Below are 21,289 nucleotides of genomic sequence, written 5' to 3'. Positions count from 1 at the left end.
AAACGTTCACTTGCCTCTTGAACTTTACTTAATTTGATGACTTTACTCAATTGGGCAAATAAATGGGGTGAAGGCTTCAGACTCTGAAACAGGTAAGAAAATGGCAGCTGTTAAATGATCAGTCTCATTCCTAACATGACAGAGTCCATTTGCAGGTCTGGAATATCAGTAGTTACTCTGCTGTAGGCTTTAACACAGATGGCTAAACAAATAATCTTTGAAACTCCTTTTGGTTAAGACTCAAAGTTTCTTCCACATATCCCACTCTTTCCCTTCTAATCCCCCATAAAGGCTTTCATATTTAAAGAAACAGGAGCACCAGAGTTTTAACTGGGTTCTGTTTGCCACAAAGAAGCCAGGAGCTTTAAAATTAGTTCTCAGCCACTCTGAGTGACAATAAATAAGACAAAGACATTTATATAAATAAGACAATAAGACATTCTGAGTTTAACAATAAAACCCCAGAACACCCCACCTGCTGAGCAAGCTCAGTTTTTCAAGATACAGCCAATAACTGATCCAACCAATCTTTAAACCACTAAAAAAACCACAGGAAAAGCCAGAGAAAAGCCATCTGGTTTCCTACAAACCAACTCACTGTCCTTTGACATGGGGTTCTCCTTCAGGAGCCATACAAACCTTCTGATAGTGCAAGGGATTGTCAATGGCGTAGGACAGCGTCGAGATAAAGTTGGGTTTTGTGATCAGCGACGCACACTCCTGGATCAGAAATTGGGTCTGAAAAGAACAAGGGAACTTGAAATTCATCTTGATTTGCAGCAGAAGGAAACAAAACCACTGCTGTTCACTGTCTGCAGTAAAACCAACCAAAGGCAAGGTGCTTAGGTCTGCAAAGTGACCAAATTCTCACTAAGATCGGCTGGTTTGTTTTCGGTCAAGTTCCTTCAGTTTTTGTTTTATTCTTTTAAGACTGAGGGAAGTGATCACACATTCTCCAACACACATGCAGTGTTGCAGTTTCTGTAAGCATCCGCATACCATCTAAGAAGATTTGGTATCCTGTTTATGAGCTAAAAAAACTGTGGCAAAATTGTTCAAGGGTGAAAACAGTTCTGGGAACAGAAACAGCCATCACTGCAAGTGCCAGTTTGGGCACTTGGGCCAACATTTAAAGACAAAGGCTTCCAAAACAGAGCACTGCATGGGGAAGAAAGGGCAGTTGGACTGAAGCTGTTTTTCCAGACCAAAGGACCACAAGAGTCAGAGATCAACAATCTGTCATCTTCTGACATGAGGTGCTTGTGACCGAAAGGCTTCATGGAAGAAAAGCTTCCTTGAGACCCCCACCTCTAAAGTTGCCTTTGTGCTTAAAACTGATCAAAACCTTACTGCAGATTTGTTAACAACCAAATTTAATAAGGAGATGTCCCAGTGCAAACTGTACCTGATGGAAATCTTTGCCACTGCTTTTACCATCGCCACTGAAATCCACGTGGGAGAAGAGACAGCGTAGCAAGTGCCTGTCTGCCTCGGGACCGTGCCTGTTCACAATCTGGAAAACAAAACCATCCCCCAAACAACTTGGTAGCAAACAGTCAGAACAAGATCCCAGCCTAGTACTCTGGATTGCAGTGGTATTTCTAGTGGTTAAGTCATCTATACAGCTTTCACACCAAACTGCTAAGAATGGTCTTTTTAATCAGGAACCCGGCGGTCGGGTCACTCCCTGAACTGCAGGTGAAAAGTATAAACAAAAAGACAAAACAAAACAAAACCAAAAGACACAGAAATTCCAGACACAAGTGACTGACCCAGCAGCCAGGCATTTCATGGGTAGTATGCTTCAGAATTAAAAAGGGATTTTTAGATCACCTAGAGGATAATTTCAACTTTCTCCACCACCACCAAAGGAGCCCCAAATGCACACAGTGCCTCACTTTTCCCTGTTTCTTCCAACAGCTCCGGTGCCAAACTCCCCAGGGGACAGCCTTGGGAGAGTGGGCACCACTGCTCTGTGCCTCTGGAGCAGGAATTTACCCCAGAGACACCTTAACTCATCTTGCAGGCAGCTGCTCTGCTTGTCTCCTGGTCATAGAATCATAGAACTGGCTGGGTTGGAAGGGAGCTCAGAGCTCATCAAGTCCAACCCTTGATCCACTCCCCCCGTGGTTCCCAGCCCATGGCACTCAGTGCCACATCCAGGCTCTTTGGAAAGATCTCCAGACACGGAGAATCCACTACTTCCCTGGGCAGCCCATTCCAATGCCTGAGCACCCTCTCCAGAAAGAAATTCTTTCTCATCTCCAACCTAAACCTCCCCTGGCACAACTTGAGACCCTGCCCTCTTGTCTTGCTGAGAGTTGCCTGGGAAAAGAGCCCAACCCCCCCCTGGCTCCAACCTCCTTTCAGGGAGTTGCAGAGAGTGATGAGGTCTCCCCTGAGCCTCCTCTTCTCCAGCCTCAACACCCCCAGCTCCCTCAGCCCTTCCTCACAGCAATTCTGCTGGATCCCTTCACAGCCTCCTTGCTCTTCTCTGCACCTGCTCCAGCACCTCAAGCTCCTTCCTGAACTTCCTGAGGGGCCCAGAACTGGACACAGGACTCAAGCTGTGGCCTCCCCAGGGCTGAGCACAGGGGCAGAATCCCTTCCCTGGACCTGCTGGCCACGCTGTTCCTGAGCCAGCCCAGGATGCCATTGGCCTTCTTGGCTACCTGGGCACACTGCTGGCTCATGGTCACCTTCCTGGCAATCCAGACTCCCAGGTCCCTCTCTGTCTGGCTGCTCTCCAACCACTCTGTCCCCAGCCTGTAGCACTGCATGTCATGATCAACTTTGTCACCATTACTCCATGGTCTTTAAAGACATAAAGTGAATAACACCCAGGACACATTTCCCTCCTGCCACCTGTAGAAAACACTATTTCCACACTGGACACATGCAGCTGAGACCTTTTACCAAGTGTTTGCCCTGCCCTTAGAGTTCATTCAACTGAGTTCTATACCTCACAACCAGGTGATCTGCATTTCTTAGGTTGCAACACATCACTCCTCATTAAATCTTAACAAAGCTCTTACATTTTTGTTAGCATCCCCCATCATCTGCCTTCAGTTTAACTCCTGGCAACAGAGCAGCTCATCAGCTTGTTGTCTGAAGTATCTTCAGGTTGTTTCAGTGTTTATTCATTTCTTCACACCTAATCATCTAACTGGATTACTTGTTTTTCATCCCATTTTTTTGTTTTAATCATAAATAATTTTTTTGTTTAATTTGTTTTGGTTTTTTTGTTTTAATGCCATTTTAAAGATCCCATTGGCAGAAGCTTGCAGTCACTTAATCACCAACCACTTGCTTCTTCAGTCCAAACAGTGGCAGATCCAACCTTCACCTCCTGGCAAGACGTTTGTCATTGTTTTCCCCCCTTTCTAGCTGCAGGACAGGCACAGTGTGTGCCAGCAGACACCAGCAGCTCTGCCTCTGCTCTGCTTGCCTCCACCAAGCCACTCTTCACCCTGTCATAAACACCCTTGTTTGTTCCTGGCTGCTTTGTGCATAAGGACAAACAGCACTGCTTTAGGCTCTGAGCTCTTGGCTTGGTTAGTTTGGTGTTTTTTTTTTTACCATGAGGATGATCAAGCACTGGCACAAGCCAACCAGAAAAGTTGGGAGTCTTTCCATTCCTGGAGATACTCAAAAGCTGCCTGGACATATTCCTGGGCAATCCTGTTTGAACAGGAGGTTGGACAAGATGATCTCCTGAGGGTCTCTTCCAAACTCAACCAGTCTGTGATTCAGGATAAAGTTCAACCCATCCATATCTGGAATTACCACACAGAGACTGGCTGGATTTTATTCAGGCAAACGTGGGGTTAGATCAAAAATAGCTCTGCTCTTCTAGATCAAGAAAGCTTTGATTTTCTTCAAGTCCTTCCCTCCTTTCCAGATGGGTTCTCCTTACCACTAATTCAGGAAAAGGACACCACAAAACCTACTTCCTGGGGGACACCACAAAAACTAATTCCAGAGGAAGCAATTCTGTAGAATCTGTCTCTCTGACAAATGCATAAAAGGTTTGTTTCACATATTCTGTTGTTGTTTTTTTTAAAATCAGTCTTTAAACACTACTTCCATTAAATGATTATTAAAAGGTGTTTTAAGCCAAAGTTACTCCCTCAGTTTTGGCAAAGCAATGCTTGCAAGTGATAAATGACAATGCAAGTGTCATCCTGGTCAGTTGTGACAAGAAGAGCTCCAAGTTTGGTTTTTCATATGCTCTGTATGTTTGGGTATTAGCTTTGTGAAATTGAGTGAATTATGCTACAAATTTACACCAGACAGTGAGACAGTGTGCTGTGAGACAGAGTTAGAGCATGCACACAGTCTCCTCAGCTAGCTAAGGAAAAATTGTACTAGCAACCACTAAAGCAAAGAAATACCAGGAAGTTCAGGAAAAAAAAAAAAAAGAGACCATGGAGATTTCAAGACTAAATTCCTATCTTAAAAGCAAAAACAAACAAAGGAGCCATTGCCACAGAGCAGTGTCCAGTCTCTCACCAGTGAGTGGAAGGGGCCTGCTGTGAAGGATGAGGAACAATCTGCCCCTGGTTTAGAGGGCCACATTCCAGACAAACAGCACATCAATCCTATCTTCTCCCAACTCCATGTTTCTTATCCTTTACCTAAGGGTTGATGACAGATCTGCAAGTCATGCCCCAGTCACACCCTGCTGCAAAAATTGTCTGGTGAAACCAAGAGTGATGGAAAGGCCAACATGACTGCAGAGGAACCTCCTGCAAGTCCTGAACTCACAAAAACTCTTTACAACTTTGCAGAAGTCAAAGGAGATTTATTCATGGCTTGGGAGATAATTTTAAGCAGTGAATAGTGCTGCAATCACCACCTCTCACCTCAAGATAAGTAATGAATGCACTTCTAAAGAAGTCAGCTGTTTGTTACCAGAAACTGGCTCTGCTAAAGCCCTCTGGCCTCCTAATCTCATTCACATCACTGCAGGACTGCATCAGGGTAAGGAAAAAAAAAAAAGTAACTGACCCAGCTGCCTGCTGGGAACTGAACTAAACCAGTTTCTAAAACTGGCTCAGTAACATTCACTTCCTCCTCAGTGCTCCTCTACAGATAATGCTTTTCAGTCCATCCTGCTAGTTGGATCTATTTTTAAAAGAGTCAGTTAAACCAGAATTCTTGCCCAGATCTTAAGATGTTTGGGTTTCAATCTGCAGTTACTCTGGCTGGGCTGAAGAAAGTCAGCTTGGCTTCACCACCCAGCTGTACTTCAACAGAAGAGGAGCAAAACTTCTGAGTTTTTTCAGGTCAGGGAAAGCATTTTCAGAGCTAAGTAACCACACACCTATGTTTTCAGCATAACAACTCTGATGAGTAAATGTATATTTTCTCCTCTCCCTCTAAACCAACAACATCCCATGGGATGTCCAAAAGCTGAAAAATTTACCCTGAAGGAGTAAGCTTTGCAAAGCTCACTCCAAGAGCTGCAGTTAAGCTAGTTAAGTTTGGGGTAAAAATCTGTTAATTGAGACTCTGTTTGATGTATTTCTACGAGTAGAGAAAAAAATACTGATTCGAGAGATGTATTTTATGTTTTCCAAGTGTTTACTGCAAAGTTAATACTGGCCTCAGGTGGGAGCTGCCATATTCCATGACCTGACAGAGGAATCCAACAGGAATACCAGAGCCTCAAGCTGCAGTTCAAGGCTGCAGCCAAAACCCCTCAGCCACGCACACAAGAGCACTGCGGAGTTGAGAGGGGAAGAGCAACTCTGCTTCACACCCCCTTTTTTCCTTTTCCAGGTTACTTCTGCAGCATCCTCAGTTTACTTACATGCTGTATTTCCTGCTGGCTGGCTCGGTAGTTTTTCTTGGTTAAATTGTCCACCAGGTAGCTGATTTGAGACAAGGCCAGCGAGAGCGAGTCAAGATTCATTGCTGGTTGGGGCGGAAGCAGGCGGCCGAGCCCGGCGCAAAATCACCATTATTCCCCTTTAGTCACCTCAGAGACAGGTTAAGTTTTTTTCCCCCAATTAGCCTGTATCAACTTCTGGGTTCACTTTCTTCAGCTCTTCTTTCTCAGTTGTCTTCCTCGGTTCTGAAACATGGCACCTGAAAGAAAAGCAGGGGATTAGAAGTCAGTTTTGCAGCAACGTCACTGCTGTTGCCTTCCCCTGGAACCAGACAATCTGGAGCAAGCATTTTAGGTTTGTTTTGGTTTAATTAAAATATATGGTTTATATATGTTTATATGGTGCTAAAAGCAGTGATTGACTTCCCTGCATTTTCTACTTCCACCAGAACACTACAGGATAGAAAGTTATTTCCTAGTATATTATGCCTCAGAGCTTTTTGTATCATTTTGTCTTACAATCTAGCTTGGCAAACAGAAAATATAACAAAACCTACCCAAAATACCTGATAATAGAGACATGATTAACAGCTTAACTTACATAAACCATTTGCCATAACTACATCCATGAGGAAAAAGAAGTGCTACTAAGTTTTGACAACACAAGCTTAGTTGTTTTCACAGTACCCAACCACATTTATTCATCTCTGCCTGTTAAAATCTTTCAGCCTGGCAAAAAAACAGTTCTGTCAGGAAAATGCCTCCCCTTTCAGCACTGGGAGAAAGAAGGAAACAAGATGCAGAATGAATTAGGTAGCACACAACAATCCGAGGTCAGAATCACTCAAAGCATCAATCAGAGGTTTATATAAAAAAAAAAAAAAAGCTTTTTAAACATCTGTGATATTTTGCCTCACTGCCACCCAAGTAACACTGCACTGAAAACTCAAAACAAGCTGTGGTGACTGAGCAGCACACAGAAGAACTGCAATAAACTAAGCCCAACATTTGGCTTGCACTGTAGCAGCTTTGCAGTGAGCCACACCAGCTGAGCTTGCCAGCTTAATAAACTTGTGACAATACAGAACTTGGCACTTCACCACAGCTCATCTGGTAAATTACAGACTGTCAGTGTGATAAAATCACATCCCAAAGCAAGTCCTGCATAACCACCAAGGTGAGGAGCCTCAAAGGAGCTCAGAGGAGCAGCACTGTCACTTCTGGAGGTGGATGAGGCTGCAGAGCCACTGTCTTGATGCTCCACTTGATGATAACACAGAGGCTTCATGCTGAGACTCTGAAAATAACTTTTTCAGGAAAACAGCTGTTGTTTTACTGCCTTGGCTTTGTGGCCAAACCCACCAGTACAGGAATTCTGCCTCATCACTGAGATAGGAAGTGGTAACTTGGCAGATGTAAGGCTTGGGGCAAATCAGAACACAAGTCCTGCAGCAGTGTGACTGACTCCTTCTGCAGGAACTCGACAGGAGCATCAGGGAGGCTGAGCTGGGGGCAACTATAAAAAAAAAAAAAATCTTTTGCCCCCTCTCTTTATAGAAAAGTTTTCACTCAGAACTACAACTTATTTGACAGCTGCCTCCATTTTAAAGCATTTTCTCCTCCCAGGTGGGAAAGAATCCCCATAGGTTAGAACCTCATTGGGAGAGGCAGCAACACTCCTCTGGAAGGGATGAGAAGGTTTAGATAGAACAACTGGGGGTAAACTCACCCTCCATCCTCCAGAGAGAGCAACAAATCCTGTCACAGGGAATGAAGGTCATTCTGCTCTCTGGGAAAAGTTTCTGACGTTAAATAAGAACTTGAGTAAGCTCTCTGTGAGGAGAGTCAAATCATCAACAGACCTCCCGACTTTCATTATGCAACAGAAAATCCTGAGTACTCCTGGAAGCCAAGGTCCTGCTCACACAAAAGAAAACTCTTTGCATCCCCTGAAAAAGGTTTTCAAGCAGTAATACTGAAAACATTCTTCAGAGACAAGGCTGTTGGGCTATAAAAGAATTTCATAGCTTGTTTAAAACTGCAAAAAGAACTAGAGAAAACTTCCAACTTTTCTGTGTATCTGACAAGCTGTAACTTATTACCTTTACTTACAGCTTTTAAAGCCCAGTGTTAAAGAGCTTTGTAGGTAGGGGGAAAGGCACAGAAGTTCAAGATTCCTCAGCAGCACAATACCCTATTGTTTGGGCTTTTAAAAATAGTTCTTTTCCTCCTTTGGAATAATCTAAAAAGCTTCATTGGTACATGCTTTCCAAGATGTTCTGACTGGCAACGTGTATCACACAGGACCAACACAAATCTTCTGAAAAAGAGCAGCATGCCACAGTGCTCCCACCTACAAAGCCACCACCAGGAGCTGGAAGGGGAATTCAGTCCCTCAGAGCACCAAATTTCAGCAACCAGCCTGGAAAACTCTAGGGCTTGTTGAATTTGGGATTGAAGAATGGGACACAAACCAAAATTCAAACCAAATCATTTTTAAGGCCAGAACTGAAGTTTCAGAGTTTGCCTTTCGGGCTTTATAGGAAGGAGAAACATTTATCTGGGTATTGTTCCTCAGACTGACAGAGCAGAGCCATCACACCTATACTCCCCAAAATCAAACTTCTAAAGTACTGGAACTCTTGAGTTGATGTCAGTCATAAATCTGATCCTCCCTGAACAGCACTGATCCCACATCCCTGCTCTTTTTTCTTCCAAGGAAAGCAGGGGCTGCCACCTCAGGACACTTTCACTGCAGAGGAATACAAAAAGCTTTGCCACTTTCCAGCTGTTGAATCTGACAGTGCCACCAGAAAACTTAAGGTAGAACCAGAGTGGGATCTTCCCTTTCAAGGAAGCAGAACAGAAGCTGGAGTAGACACCAGGACTCCAGGACAGAACACAATAGCTGAAGGAAGCAGCTTCCTATTTATTTTCTAAATATATGGTTAGCACAGAATGGATACACAGAAAAAAACCTGGGAACTCTCACAAGCATCATACTAAGGGCACTTCAAGAGTTTCAAATGGTGCAAGGTAACTTCCCAGGAGGAGATAAAAATCAGGAATTATGAAAGCCCTGCCCAGAAAGCAGGAGTGCACAGGTACACCCCTGGCCATCCAACACAAGGATAAAATTCAATTTCTAGAGCACTGCTGAAGAAAGCTATGAATGCTATGCAAAGCAGACTGTATTTTTAGACACTTGTATTTTTAGTGGGAATCAATCTCCCTGCACCAGCCTCAACAAGAAACTTTCAGTTCATGGGGCAAACCCTGCATATTTACAGGTTCAGAAAGTTCAGGCTCCTGATGGAAAGAGTTAAAAAACAAAGAAACCAAACAAAAAACCAAAACAAATTAAAAACTTAAATTTGCTGATAAAATTAGCTACTTTCAATTAGGTCCTATCATAGAGTAGTGGATAAACTATCAGATATGGGACCTGGGATATTATTATTATTATTATTATTCTGATATTATCATTTTATATCATGCAACACAGATGATTTTTAAAAGGTAGAAATTATTTACTGAGCTCCACAGCATCACATCACCTCAAGACTTTACACGGTTATCAACAGGCCACCAGCAAAGCATTTAGCATCTATTTCAACAGCAGAGTTCTACTGAGCTATTAAAACAGAAATGGGATCAAATTCTAGGCAAGAATCCCAAAATTACAAAATAAAGAGGGTGAATATGTAACCAGCAGCTGGGTTTGACACAAACACTCCCTGCTAACCTGAAGCAAATCACAAGGGAGTAACTGAGACTTGCTGCTGATAAACCTGAAGTCTTTCACAAACTGGGAAACAGCCTCACAAAGAAAGGCATTTCAAAGCTACTTGAAGCTTAATTTAGGATTATTTTTTTAGACCATATGTTCAGTGATTAGGTTACAAACTCCTGTCAGAAAACATCGTGTAAAACATGTAAAAGCACCACCCCTAAAGCTGTTCTTCAGAACACATTCTCCTACCCCCTCCTCAAACCCATGCAGACACAGAACACATGGAAGAGCAGCACCTCTCTCCCAAGTCCCAGGGGAAAAGGGTCCCAAGGGAGGAAAAGTTTTGAGTTACACCACAGCTACATCAGATTTCAGGCTATCATTATGAAACCTACAAAGAGAAAAATCATCCCATGCAAGTCAGTGTAACAAACAGTACAACAAGCTACTGACTGATTTGTCCAGTTCCAATTTAGGTGCTTCCATGTGGAAAAGCCACCTGAAGATTCCACAGCCTGGAAATCCACACCCAATTCCAATCAACTCAAAACCAGGATGCTGGTGAGACCCAGCAGCTTTAGTTCACAGAGGGATTGGCCAAACTAAGCACATTTCTTTGTGCCATTCCTTAAGTTTTGGAACCAACCTGCTATGTATCAGGCATCCATCATGGTGACAAGGCCACTTCAGGCATTTTTGTGTTTTTAAAAAAACTTCCAAGAAACTCTCACTTCCTACTTTTCCTTCAGCCTAACACTGCAGGATAAAGTTTCAGCTGGAGAGAAGTTAGGGACCTGCTCTCAAACGCTTCAGGCTCTTTTCCCATCAAAAAAATCTGTTTTAGAACAATTAAATACTATTTCAAGAGGCAAAAGAGAACAGCAGTATTGTATACCAGGGAGAGTGACAGAATAAGAGAAATCTGGCTAAAACAGTTATGTCCTCAACCCTGATTCTCAGTGCTAAGAATTCCCTACACAATTTAGCAATGACCAGCTCACAAAACATCACTGTTCCTAAGTTATGTCTGCACAGTTTCTAATGCACTTGCTCACCTGAGCACCAACAGTGGCCATTTAAATTCAATTTCAGTGTCAATTAAAACGACTTAAAGTGTCCAGGAGCACTATGCTAGAAAGATACCAGGATTAGGTATTTCTCTGCAGAGCAGACAGCAAGCTTTCTGGGACTTGGGTTGCACAGAGCAGGCCAATACACAGGATCAGCAACTAACAACAAACTTAAAAGCAGAAAAGCAGAAAAAACAAAGCAGTAACAAGCCTAGAAAGGACAAACAAGTCTATTACCAACAAAGTTTGTTTCCTGGTTGCAAGAGTGTCACCTCCCCAGGATTCATCCTGCCTATCACGTTAGTCAGTGCCACTGTAGTTGGCTTAGAAGCAGGAAACATACTTTAGAAACAGGAAACACTTAAGCTGTGGGTGCTAAAAATGACCTGGCAGGTGTCACACCTGTTTTGTTACCTGCTTAAAAGAAACATCCCACTGACAGCAGATGTTCTGCTTCATTCCACCTACTGGGATCCAGAAACGTTTTGAGCTCAGGATGTACCAAACAACCCAAATGTTCTGGGTTTTAGCATTAACTCGTGTTGTAAACAGTCCAAACTGGGGTATGGTGATATAAAACTCTAAGGGCTCACTAAACTTAGGGGGTAAAGAGAACATGGCACCACTTTGAGCTAAGAGAACCGTGGCAAATCAGAGATTTCTAGCAGCACAGCATCACTGCTCTGTCTCCTTTCGGAACCAGCCAGTCCATTCTCACCGGGCAGCACGTTCTCACCAGAGGGACGGCGCTGAGCAGCGTTTCTTCCCTGTGCTCTGCAGGCAGGTTGTGTCACCGGGTTATTGACCACAGCTCAGTGCTCGGGGGCCACTCGGTTCCTCCGGGTTAAGTCACCACACCGCCCATCTTCCAACGAGACCGCCGAGCCCCAGGGCAGGCCCGGCACCGCCTTGCTTCCCGGGGCTCTCCGAGGCTTACCGGTCGACACAAGCCCGGACGGAGGAGTGCGATGAGCTCCCAAGCCGAAGCCTTCCCCGCCGCCTCAGCCGCTGAGGGTGCGGCTGCCGGAGCCGCGGGACCTGCCGGGCACAGCCGCGCCGTGACGGGCCCGCGCCCAGGGAAAGCCCTTCCAAGGGTGCTCGGCTGCTCCTCCTACCGATCGGACCCCGGCTGAAGGAACGGGCGGCGGTGCCGAGGCACAGGCCGGGCCGGGGAGCGGAGGAGGCCGGGACGGACCGGGTCGGGCCTCAGGGGCCCCACTGCCTGACCCACACGCACCCCGGAAACAGCGGTCCCGAGCGAGCCTCTGCTCCCGGCCCCGCTCCTGCCCTCTCCCCTCACACCCAGCCCTGCACCTCCCCTCACCCCCACCGCCGGACCGCGGCTCGCCGAGCCCCGCCGCCCCGGAGGCTCCGGTGCTCTCACCCTTCCTTCCTTCCTTTCCCCCAGCAGCGGGGCGGCCGGGGCTGCGCTGGGCGCGCCGGTGGAATCTCACCTCAGGGGCCGTGCGGGGGTGTCCGGAGCGGGGCTCTGGGCCGGGGCGGATCGCGCTTTTCTCCTCTCGGCTCCGCCGTTTCGCTACAAAATGGCGGACGGGGTCGCGCGCTCACGTCGCGGCCTTTCCCCTCCCCCGTCCCCTCGCGGCACGGGGTGGGAGGGGCACGGTGGGCGGGGCCTTAGCCACGCCTCCCGCCTCCTCGTCGAGCGGTTCCTCCAATCAGAGCGCAGGGCCCACAGCGACTCAGCCAATCAGCGTCCCGCCCTCCTCCCCCCCCCTTACCTCCCCAGCGCGGCCCCGCCCCTCCGCGAGGAGCCAGCTCTGCGCGCCCATTGGCCGAGAAAGGGCGGGGCCCTTCCCACGGCTGCGGCCAACCAGCGCTGGCCGAGGGGTGGAGGCGCTCGGCACCACGCATGCGCACTGCAGGTCGACCCCGTCTGGCGCGGCTGACCAATCAGCGCGAGGCGGGAAGGGGAAGCGGCGGGGAGCGCCAAAGGGCGCGCAGAGCTGGGGGGGGGTGGAGCCCCCGCCCGAGTGGTGCGGTCCGAACCCAACCCCCCCTCCGCGCTGCCTTGGTGCGGTCCGAACCCAATCCCCCCTCCGCGCTGCCTTGGTGCGGTCCGGGCAGCTAACACCACATCCCCCCCCCCCAAAGCAGTGGTACTGCCCCAGAACCCCCGTTCCTTCCCCCCCACCCCGCAGTGCGATGGTTCCGCCCGGGAGCTGCAGCTCCTCAAGATGGCGGGGGGGGGGGGGGGGGTACAGCGCTCACTGTCTCCCTCAGGCAGCTCCGGGGCCATTTTACCTCACAGACCCCTCCATCTGCGTCCTCCCCGTTCCCCGCTGCCCTTTGGCCCCCTCACTCTTTCTCCCCTCAGTACCGGGGGGATGCCTCAGCGCCTCCGAACACCGCTCGCCCCTCAGCTATGTCCTCGCCCCGGGGACAGCACCGGGATCGCTCGGTCCTTGCCTGAGGAAGGTTCTGGGAGGTTCTGGCAGAGGGCTCCGTACTGAACCCCCCATCACACACACATAGGGCACCCCAAAGCTGGGAGAGCCGGGGTGGGGGTGTTGTGGGACGCAGCTTCACCCACCCCCCTCCTCAGGAGCGTCTCCCCAGACCTGTCCCCCCCCCTGTCCCACCCCTTGCCACCCACTCCAGGTCCCTCTGCTTTCTGCACGTAGCAAACAGAGGTTAAAAGGCCATGGGTTTAGGTTTGGTTTGGTTTTTTTCTAAACAGCAGCAGAAAGGCAGAGGAATGGCCACACCACCCTCTCCTGAACCCCCGGGGAGATGGAGGTTGCCCAGGCAGCTCCCCGGGTGACACCCAAGGACGTGGGACACCCGTGGCACAGCAGCCACTGGGGACAAACTCCCACTTTTCCATGGGGGAAAGAAGCATCATCGCAGCCTTGGCACCTCCTGAGCCTCCCGGTCCCCAGTGGGCTCCGTGGGAGGAATCCCTGTGCTCCCCAGATCCAGGAGGAGCAGGGGCAGGGGGGCACCTTCTGAGGCAGGAGCCAGGGGCTGGGGGCAGGCAGGGGCTGGATTTGGGAACAACCCAGGGTACCAAGGTACCTGGGGGGCAGCAGGAAGGGAAGTCCTGCCAAATATCCTTGCTGTGCCTGCGGCTCTTCTGCCTCATCCTCCAGCAGGGCCATCTCCAGCTCCCAGGCGACTCTCAGCAAGACAAGAGGGCAGGGTCTCAAGTTGTGCCAGGGGAGGTTTAGGTTGGAGATGAGAAAGAATTTCTTTCTGGAGAGGGTGATCAGGCATTGGAATGGGCTGCCCAGGGAAGTAGTGGATTCTCCGTGTCTGGAGATCTTTCCAAAGAGCCTGGATGTGGCACTGAGTGCCATGGGCTGGGAACCACGGGGGGAGTGGATCAAGGGTTGGACTTGATGAGCTCTGAGGTCTCTTTCAGCCCAGCCCATTCTATGATTCTAAGAATGTGTCTCCTTCCTCAAGAGGCATGGCAGAAGAGAACTCTGGCTCCTCATCATCATCACCCAGGTGAGCTATCTGGTACATGTCCCACCTGTTGTCCCCCCCTGTGCTCCCAGCTCCCTCTCCATCCACTCCTTCCCCCAGGTCTGTGGGGGGAACACCCCACAGGGTTATTGTGCCCCAAGTGTAGGTCCCTGCACTTGGTCCCGTTGGACTTCATACCCCTGCCCTCAGCCCCTCAGCCTGCCCAGCTTCCTCTGCAGCAGCTTCCAACCCTCCAGCAGATCAACACCTCACCCCCAGACCCCTCCAGACACCTCCAGACCCCTTGGTTTAGTGTCACCTGAATTTCCCACAGGTCAACTCAGCCCCCTCATCCCCATCATCCATGAGCTGCCGGCCCTGCTGTCACCTCAGTGCTCATTCATCATGCTATGATTCTATGATTTACAAGCCCGAGTGGGGAGAGATCAAATGGCTCCATGTCGGGGAAGCACCCGTGTGCTGTCCTCCCACCCACTGGTTCCAGAAGGACAGAGCTCACCTGAAAAGTCTGGAGCACCCCATGGTCCATCCTCCCCCAGGACAACCAGGGCTGCTTTTCTTTCAGAAGCTCCAGGAGGAGCAAAGCCCACGGTGCACAGAGCTGGGCTGGACCCTCAACACGGATGCAGCAATGGATGGAGATGAGTTCTCCCTCCCCCAGGCTTTTAGAAGCCAAACCAAGGAAGTCCAAGACTGAACCAGAGCAGTTTGCTGCTGAGGTTTAACTCCCCCCAGCCAACCGTGGAGCTGGGGGAACTGGTGATTCCAGTGAGAGCAGAAGTGAAGTTATCCAGACAGGTGATGCACAGCCTCAGCCCCAGAGAGTGTAAACAACCAAGGAACCAATATATAATAGATTGATCAAGACTGCTTTATCCCCAAAGTGTCCCTCGAAATCTGGCCTAGGCCCATTCTCTGGATACCTTCCTGATTGGGAATTTGGAGAATAAGTTTGTTCTAGGGTAGTATGTGCAGCCAGAGCACCTTCTCTAGCAAGTGAGCAACTCCTGGCAGAGGAACCATTGCACCAGTGTGTCCCTACCCTGGCCTTGTCCCCATTCCCCATAAAAAAAAGTCAGGCTGAGAGTGATGATCCCACTTTGTAACAGAAAGCACATCCCAGGCAGAGGGAGAGGTGAGAGGAGGGGCAGGAGACTGGCAAGATGAGAGTCAGGGAAAAAAAGCAGAGTTCAAGGCAAACACTGACACAGAAGAGGACAATGTCTGATATACATTATTTCTAGTTCCCTTTATGTAAAACACACTCTCCCACCAACACTGGGGGGGAGATGAAGCTGTGGAGAGGAGCTCCACCAGCAGAGGGGCAGGCTGGGGAGAGCAGCATGCCTTCCCAAACCCCAACCCTGACCCCTTGGGGATGTCTAAGGTAGGGATGTCCATGCTGGAGGGACAGAAAGGGCTTGACCTGGACTCCAGGTCCTTTTGTAGTGATGCTCACCAGGGAGTCAGGGCTGAGGGCAGAAGCCTGACTGCCTGGTGCGTTAAGACAACGAGATTCAAACCCCCAGAGAGCTCCTTCTGCCAAGCCCTGGATGGCAACACTCCTTCTGGATCTTCCCAACGTGGTTTCTCCCCCCTTCCCTTTGGTCCTAGGGGAAATCTACATCCCCACAGCAGCAGTGTGGTCCAGCCCACGGGGGAAGTCAGGCTGTGAGGTCCATGAAGATGGCATTGGCAGTCGTCTGGCCGAAGATGAAGGCTCCAAGGGTGACCATGAACACCCCATAGCTGACCTGGGCCCACCAGCTGCAGATGCAGGGCAGGGTGTGTTTAGAGGGGACCTTCACCTTCACCCCAATATCCACAGGGGAAGTGGGGACAGAAGAAGCACACTTTGCTTACCTGATTGCCCTGGTTTCTTGGATTTCAGAGAGCTTGGCTTGAATCAGGCAGAGCCCTGCAAGGCAGAGGAGGCAGATTATTCCCAGGCAAGGGCTGAGCAGACACCCCATAAAGCAAGGAGCCACACACCCCGTTAGATAGCAGAGAGTGTGGTCAACATGGCTGAGCTACCAACCCACCCCATGCCACACTTTTCCCCTTCTCTAAAATCCTCCTGGTCTCCATCCTGCTTTCTCCCTGTTGGAGACACAAGGCCAAGAGACCTCCCCCAGCCTCCGAGCATCTTCAGGTGCCCTACCTGGGAAGACAAAGATGAAGCAGGCAGCCAAGCCCCCAATGACAGAGATGACTTTGCCAATGTCAGGGATGAAGAGGGCCAGGAGGAGGGTGAGGAGGAACCAGCTGATGGTCTGAAGCAGGCGCCTCCTCCGTTCCCGAACCACGTCCTCCTCCACTGTCACCCCGGTGTAACGGAGCCAGAGACCCTCCAGGACAGCCCTGCAGGCACAGGGTCAGGCCAGGGGGGTCTCTGTGCTGCCCCCACCACCTCCCCCCCTGTCTCCCTCCCCGTGCTCACCGGCCACAGAAGTGGAGGATGGGGTAGGAGGTCAGCACGCAGAGGATGATGAAGGCCCGGGCAAGGGCAACAGGGATGTCATTGGAGGGGTAGGACAGCAAGATGTCCTGCTCCACACCAGCCCCAAAGGTCAGGAAGCCACAGACACCTGCCAGGAAGGGAACAGTCAGCAGGGAATGGGGACAAACCTCCTGCACGTGTGTCTGAGGGACCAGACTCAGATGGGTTATAGCCCGGGTCGCATCACAGCGGGAGTGAAATGGACACCGCTCCCTTCCCGCTCTGTCCCTGTGCTGCCCAGAGGGTCCCAGCCCTCCAGAAGCTCCCAGCCCCCCTGAGGATCATGCTGCACTCCCGTGGCATCCTCTCACCAGTGCCTGTGTAGACGAAGAGAGCGATCACCATGGCCACTGTCACCACAGCCCCCCAGGTCTTCACCTCTGGCTGCTTCATGCTGTTGAAGACGGGCACACTGCTGACGTGGCACTGCCAGGGACATGGGGAGAGCAGGGACACTCAGTGGGATGAGCTGGAGTCCCCTGGCAAATCCAGTTTGTCATCAACCAGGACCCCCAAGTCCCCCGCCACCAGTCTGCTCTTAGCACCAGGGTTGCCCCATCCTAGGTGCAGAGTTCAGCTGCATTATTATTAATTGATTTTTAATTGAGGCTCTGCTCTGCTCAGACCCCCCCTGCAGTGCTGGGTCCAGTTCTGGAGTCCCCAGCAGCAGGACACAGAGCTCCTGGAAGGTGTCCAGAGCAGAGGCACTGAAATGCTCAGAGGGCTGAGCACCTCCCTGGGAAGCCAGGCTGAGGGATTGGGGTTGTTCAGCCTGGAGAAGAGGAGGCTCCCAGGTGAGCTCAGAGCAACCTTCCAATATCTGAAGGGGCTACAAGAAAGCTGGGGGAGGGCTTTGGACACGGGGGGGTAGGGAGAGGAAGGTTTTGGATGAACACCTCAGGGAGTATCCCTGGACCACGTCGGTCCCTGCCAGGTGGTGGGAAGGGTGGGAAGGGGAGGTCTGGGCTCATGGCCTTACCTGGAAGCCAAAGCAGATGGTGGGCACAGCATTGAAGACAGCTGTCCAGGTGGAGGGGCTGGGGGGAGAGAAACACCCACCCATCAGGCCAGGCACCCCTCCCCAGTGCCCCAGGGGTGCTCAGCAATGGGCTCGCTCCTCTGCCAACCCACAGCTTCTGTGTCCCCCCAGCCAGGATGGTGCCTCTGCATGGAGAGAGGTTTTTCCAGGGCCTGGCACTCTGCTGAAACTCTGGGACAGAACCAGCCAACATGAATGATTTAAAAAAAAAAAAAAAAAAATTACAGTTAAAAAATAAAGATCTACCTGGGCAGTGCCCAAAACTGTTCTAAACTTTGCTGTGCCCTAAAATTCCCACTGGGTCCATAAATGTCTGCAGCCCACAGCAGAGGGGACAAAGCACAGGGTGCTGGCTGAGGGAATAACCAAAATTATCCTACAAGAGACACAGCCCTGGCTGCTGGCTGAGCACAAGCACTGCACAGGGAACCCCAGACCCCTGAAAAGTCCATCAGCTCTCCCAAAAAACCTGTGATGGAGACCTCCAAGAGATCTTTTTCCTCTCCTTCACCACCCCCTCTTCTGAAACATGCAGACATGCAAACACTTGGGAGCTTTTGGCAGCTCAGAGCATCCCCAGGCCCAGCGAGGGGACTTGTGAAGGATCTGTCCCCAGGTTGTGCAGCTCACAACACCCTGATGGCCACCAGCAGCACCAGCACCCTTGCACTCACCTGGTGGGGATCTCCACAGGCACCAGCTCCTTGTCAGGCCAAATGTACTTGATGATAATGACTGCTGTGACATACCAGGTGCCAATCACACTTAGGGAGCTGCAAGAGGGGACAGGAGACCATCAGTGTGCTGCCTCCTTGCTCTGTGGATGGTCTCCTCCAGCCTCTCCATCCCTATCTTCCTCCCTGCACAGCTCAGGACACCTCACTCCTTCCCATCAGGACCACCCCTGCTCTCCCTTCCCAGGGGGATATGCCAAACACTGTCACCCACTGTCCCCAGGGCAGATGCCAAGACAACCCCACTGTGCTCAGGGGCTGCCCTGTGCAGCTGGAGCTGCCACCCAGACTTGGACCCCTCCTGCCTCTGCTTTCTGCTGGATGGCCAGCTCCCAAGCCAGGGGACAACACAGTTGAAAGCACCTTTCCCTGCTTCCTCCAACAAGAAGAAGGGAGGGACACAAACCCCGGGGTACAACACACAGTGCTCAGCAGCTCCTCTGCTTCCCAGATGGAGAAACTGAGGCGGAGATGTCCAACCCCTCAGATACACTGCTAGAACTTTGGTGTTTCTGCTCCCCATTCCCTGGGCCTGGGGGTGGGGGGGTGGCTGCTGGCTGGCTCCAGCACTGGAGGACCCTCCCCACACACCTGGCATATTTTTGGAAGCCGATCTCCTTGGGGATGGAGAGGGGCAGGATCAGGAGGAAGGCAGTGATGCTGATGGTGAACTTGCGGTCCGTGTACCAGCGGCTGCTCCCAGATTCCTCAGGCTCCGTCACCAGAGCAGCAATGACTGTGGGGACAAACGGGGTGGCCAGGTTGTTGTCCCCTTCCAGCCAAAGGGACAGCAAATGGTTGTTTTTCCATGGCCCTGTGGCACTCACTTACTCTTGTCCTCCTGGTCTCCGATGATGATGAGGAAGGCGATGCAGGTTCCGAAGGTGTAGATGGCGATGGCCACCTCACACAGCACCCCGGGCACCTTCCCACACACAGCCCACACCACCTCCTGGTAGGTCCGCTCGTTGCTGGCCTGTGAGCAGTATGCCAGGATGACCAAGCCTCCAATGATGAAGATCAACATGCACTGGGGTGGTAAAGAGATAGGGAGGGGATACTGAAGCGACAGCGTGCCCTCAAAGCCACCCCGGGCAGCCACCCCTGATCTCTCTGGTGCACCTCACCCAACAGGGATTCTTCCCAGGAGCCAGGTCCTCCCCAAGCCCCTTCTGGGGCTCCACATGTCTCCTCCACACCCCTTCCCCAAGCAGGGGACCGTCCCTTCTCCACCCTCTCACCATCTGCAGCGTGATTCCCACGGCCACGCCGCCGGCCATGCTGAAGGCAGCGGGGAAGTTGAGCAGCCCGGCCCCGAGGGCAGCGTTGACCACGATGAAGACAGCTCCCAAAGCTGACGTGGCCCCCAGACCATTCCCTTGGCTCTCCCCACTCTTTGGCAGCGTCTCCACACTGGGGCTCTGCAGAAGCCTGGCCCGTTCCCCGGCGTCAGCGCTCCACTCCCAGTCCTTGTAGTCGCTGTTGATGCTCCCTGAGCCCTGAGCCATTGTCCCTCCTAGGGTGACACACACCACAGTCCACAGCCCACTAGTGCTCCTGCACTGGGCTCAGCTGAGCACCTCGAGGAGGCTCCTCTGCCAGCACTGGCTCCATGGGGCCACAGCAGCGTGGGGAAGAGGCACTGGGCTGCTGCTGGAAGGGGATGAAGGACTGGGTGTTAATGAACACAGGACCCACTGAGTCCCCGTGGCACGGCTCGCTTCCTGATTCCCAACCCAGATCCCTGCAGGCTCTGCAAGAGCTGCTGAGCACTGGCTGCTGGGGAAAGGTCAAGGCTGGGCTCAGCAGGAACAACCCGTGCATGCAGCAGGAGCACCATGTTAACAGGAAAAGCAGGACTGGCCCCTTCCAGGGCACCCCCAGGGTGACCATCGGCATGAGATGGCTCAGAAGCCTTTGGACCTGGAGATCTGGTGTTTCCAGCATTGCAGCCCTTTGGAGATGGCCAGCCCAGATCTCATCCCAGTGCTTCGGAGCTGAAGGAGACCAAGCCTCCCAACCTGGCAAGGCTTCACGGGGACCTACACAGCCAAGGGAAATCTCTTTCTTTCCCGTACAAGATGTGTCCAGAGACTCTTCCTGGCCAGCCCACCCTGTGCTTCCAGGCTATTTAATCCCACGCTCAGGCTATGAATCCTCTTCAAAGATCTCTGGGGAGGGGGAAGAACAACAGCTGCCCAAGAGCGTGGGGAGGAAAGATCCCAGGTCCTAGATTCCCAGGCCGGTGAGTCCATTCCACGCGTGGGTCGGCTTTGCCTGACGCCCCCTCCCAGGGCGGGAGGAGGATGCTGGAGGCTGCCCGGCTGCCCCTTCCTCCCGGACAAAGCTACCAACCCGGTGATAACCGGAGACCACGAGAGCGACAGCTTCTCCAAGGGTGTCTCCGCACCGCACGGCCCCGTCGGGTGCCCCGCACCGGGGGCGGCGAGGCCGGGGGTGGTGCGGGTCACCGCGCTTTTGCAGGGGCCCGTCCGTCGTCGTCCTCCTCCCCCCACGCTCCATTCTCCACGCAGGACCCCCCCTCCTCCCCGTGTCCCGGCCCCACTCACCGGGCAGTGGGAGCCCGTTCGGCTCCGCTCGGCCCCGGCTCCGGTCCCACTGGGCTCGGCGGCAGCGCAGCGCCGGCACCGCCCCACCCGCTGCACGCCGGGGCTTGTAGTCCGCCCCCGGGCCGGGGAACCGGGGAAGCCTCCCCAGCGGCGGGGAGCAGGGGTCAGGAGCTTCCCAGCGCCGGGAAACCCCTCCCAGGCCATCTCCGGAGCTCCGCAGGCAGGGAGAGGGCGGGCAGGCAGCGCCGTGCTCCAGCTCCACCTTCACCGGGAAGAGGCCTCGGGACGAGCAGCTTCGGAGCCGGGCAGGACCGAGCCGGGACCGCAGAACCCATCGCCATGAGGCGGCACCCGGGGCAC

At 51.8% G+C, this 21,289-nt stretch overlaps 2 protein-coding genes across 14 annotated transcripts in view; both read right to left on the bottom strand.

Annotated features, from left to right (window-relative positions):
• CNOT1 (CCR4-NOT transcription complex subunit 1) overlaps positions 1-12,276 on the bottom strand; it is a 63,810-nt gene extending 51,534 nt beyond the window's left edge. For 9 of the 11 annotated variants that reach the window (XM_030457562.1, XM_030457567.1, XM_030457563.1 and 6 more), the window contains exons 1-5: positions 12,091-12,251; positions 5,816-6,093; positions 1,406-1,513; positions 640-738; positions 15-83 (exon numbers count right to left, since the gene is read on the bottom strand). In XM_030457562.1, coding sequence (XP_030313422.1) covers positions 15-83; positions 640-738; positions 1,406-1,513; positions 5,816-5,917 — 378 coding nt within the window. In that variant the 5' untranslated portion in view covers positions 5,918-6,093; positions 12,091-12,251. Of the gene's footprint in view, positions 1-14; positions 84-639; positions 739-1,405; positions 1,514-5,815; positions 6,094-12,090 lie in introns of all 11 variants that reach the window. The other 2 variants (XM_030457572.1, XM_030457568.1) reach the window with 2 other exon arrangements.
• A 3,200-nt stretch (positions 12,277-15,476) lies between these two features.
• Positions 15,477-21,008, bottom strand: SLC38A7 (solute carrier family 38 member 7). Of its 3 annotated transcripts, none has more exons than XM_030458089.1 (11): positions 20,930-21,008; positions 19,601-20,012; positions 19,191-19,389; positions 18,951-19,095; positions 18,300-18,398; positions 17,566-17,623; positions 16,898-17,012; positions 16,527-16,674; positions 16,248-16,447; positions 15,950-16,004; positions 15,477-15,853 (listed from the first exon to the last, which is right to left on the bottom strand). In XM_030458089.1, the coding sequence occupies exons 2-11, from the start codon at positions 19,865-19,867 to the stop codon at positions 15,751-15,753; spliced, it is 1,389 nt and encodes a 462-aa protein (XP_030313949.1). In that variant the 5' UTR covers positions 19,868-20,012; positions 20,930-21,008; the 3' UTR covers positions 15,477-15,750. The 3 variants fall into 3 exon arrangements, with proteins under 3 accessions (XP_030313949.1, XP_030313951.1, XP_030313950.1); XM_030458091.1 differs by having other exon boundaries at positions 19,601-20,006; positions 20,930-20,986; XM_030458090.1 differs by having other exon boundaries at positions 19,601-20,009; positions 20,930-20,980.
• Positions 21,009-21,289: the final 281 nt, after the last annotated feature.

This window comes from Calypte anna, chromosome 11 (assembly GCF_003957555.1).
Source record: "Calypte anna isolate BGI_N300 chromosome 11, bCalAnn1_v1.p, whole genome shotgun sequence".
Lineage (NCBI taxonomy): Eukaryota > Metazoa > Chordata > Aves > Apodiformes > Trochilidae > Calypte > Calypte anna.
This window is presented reverse-complemented; position numbering and strand designations above follow the sequence as displayed.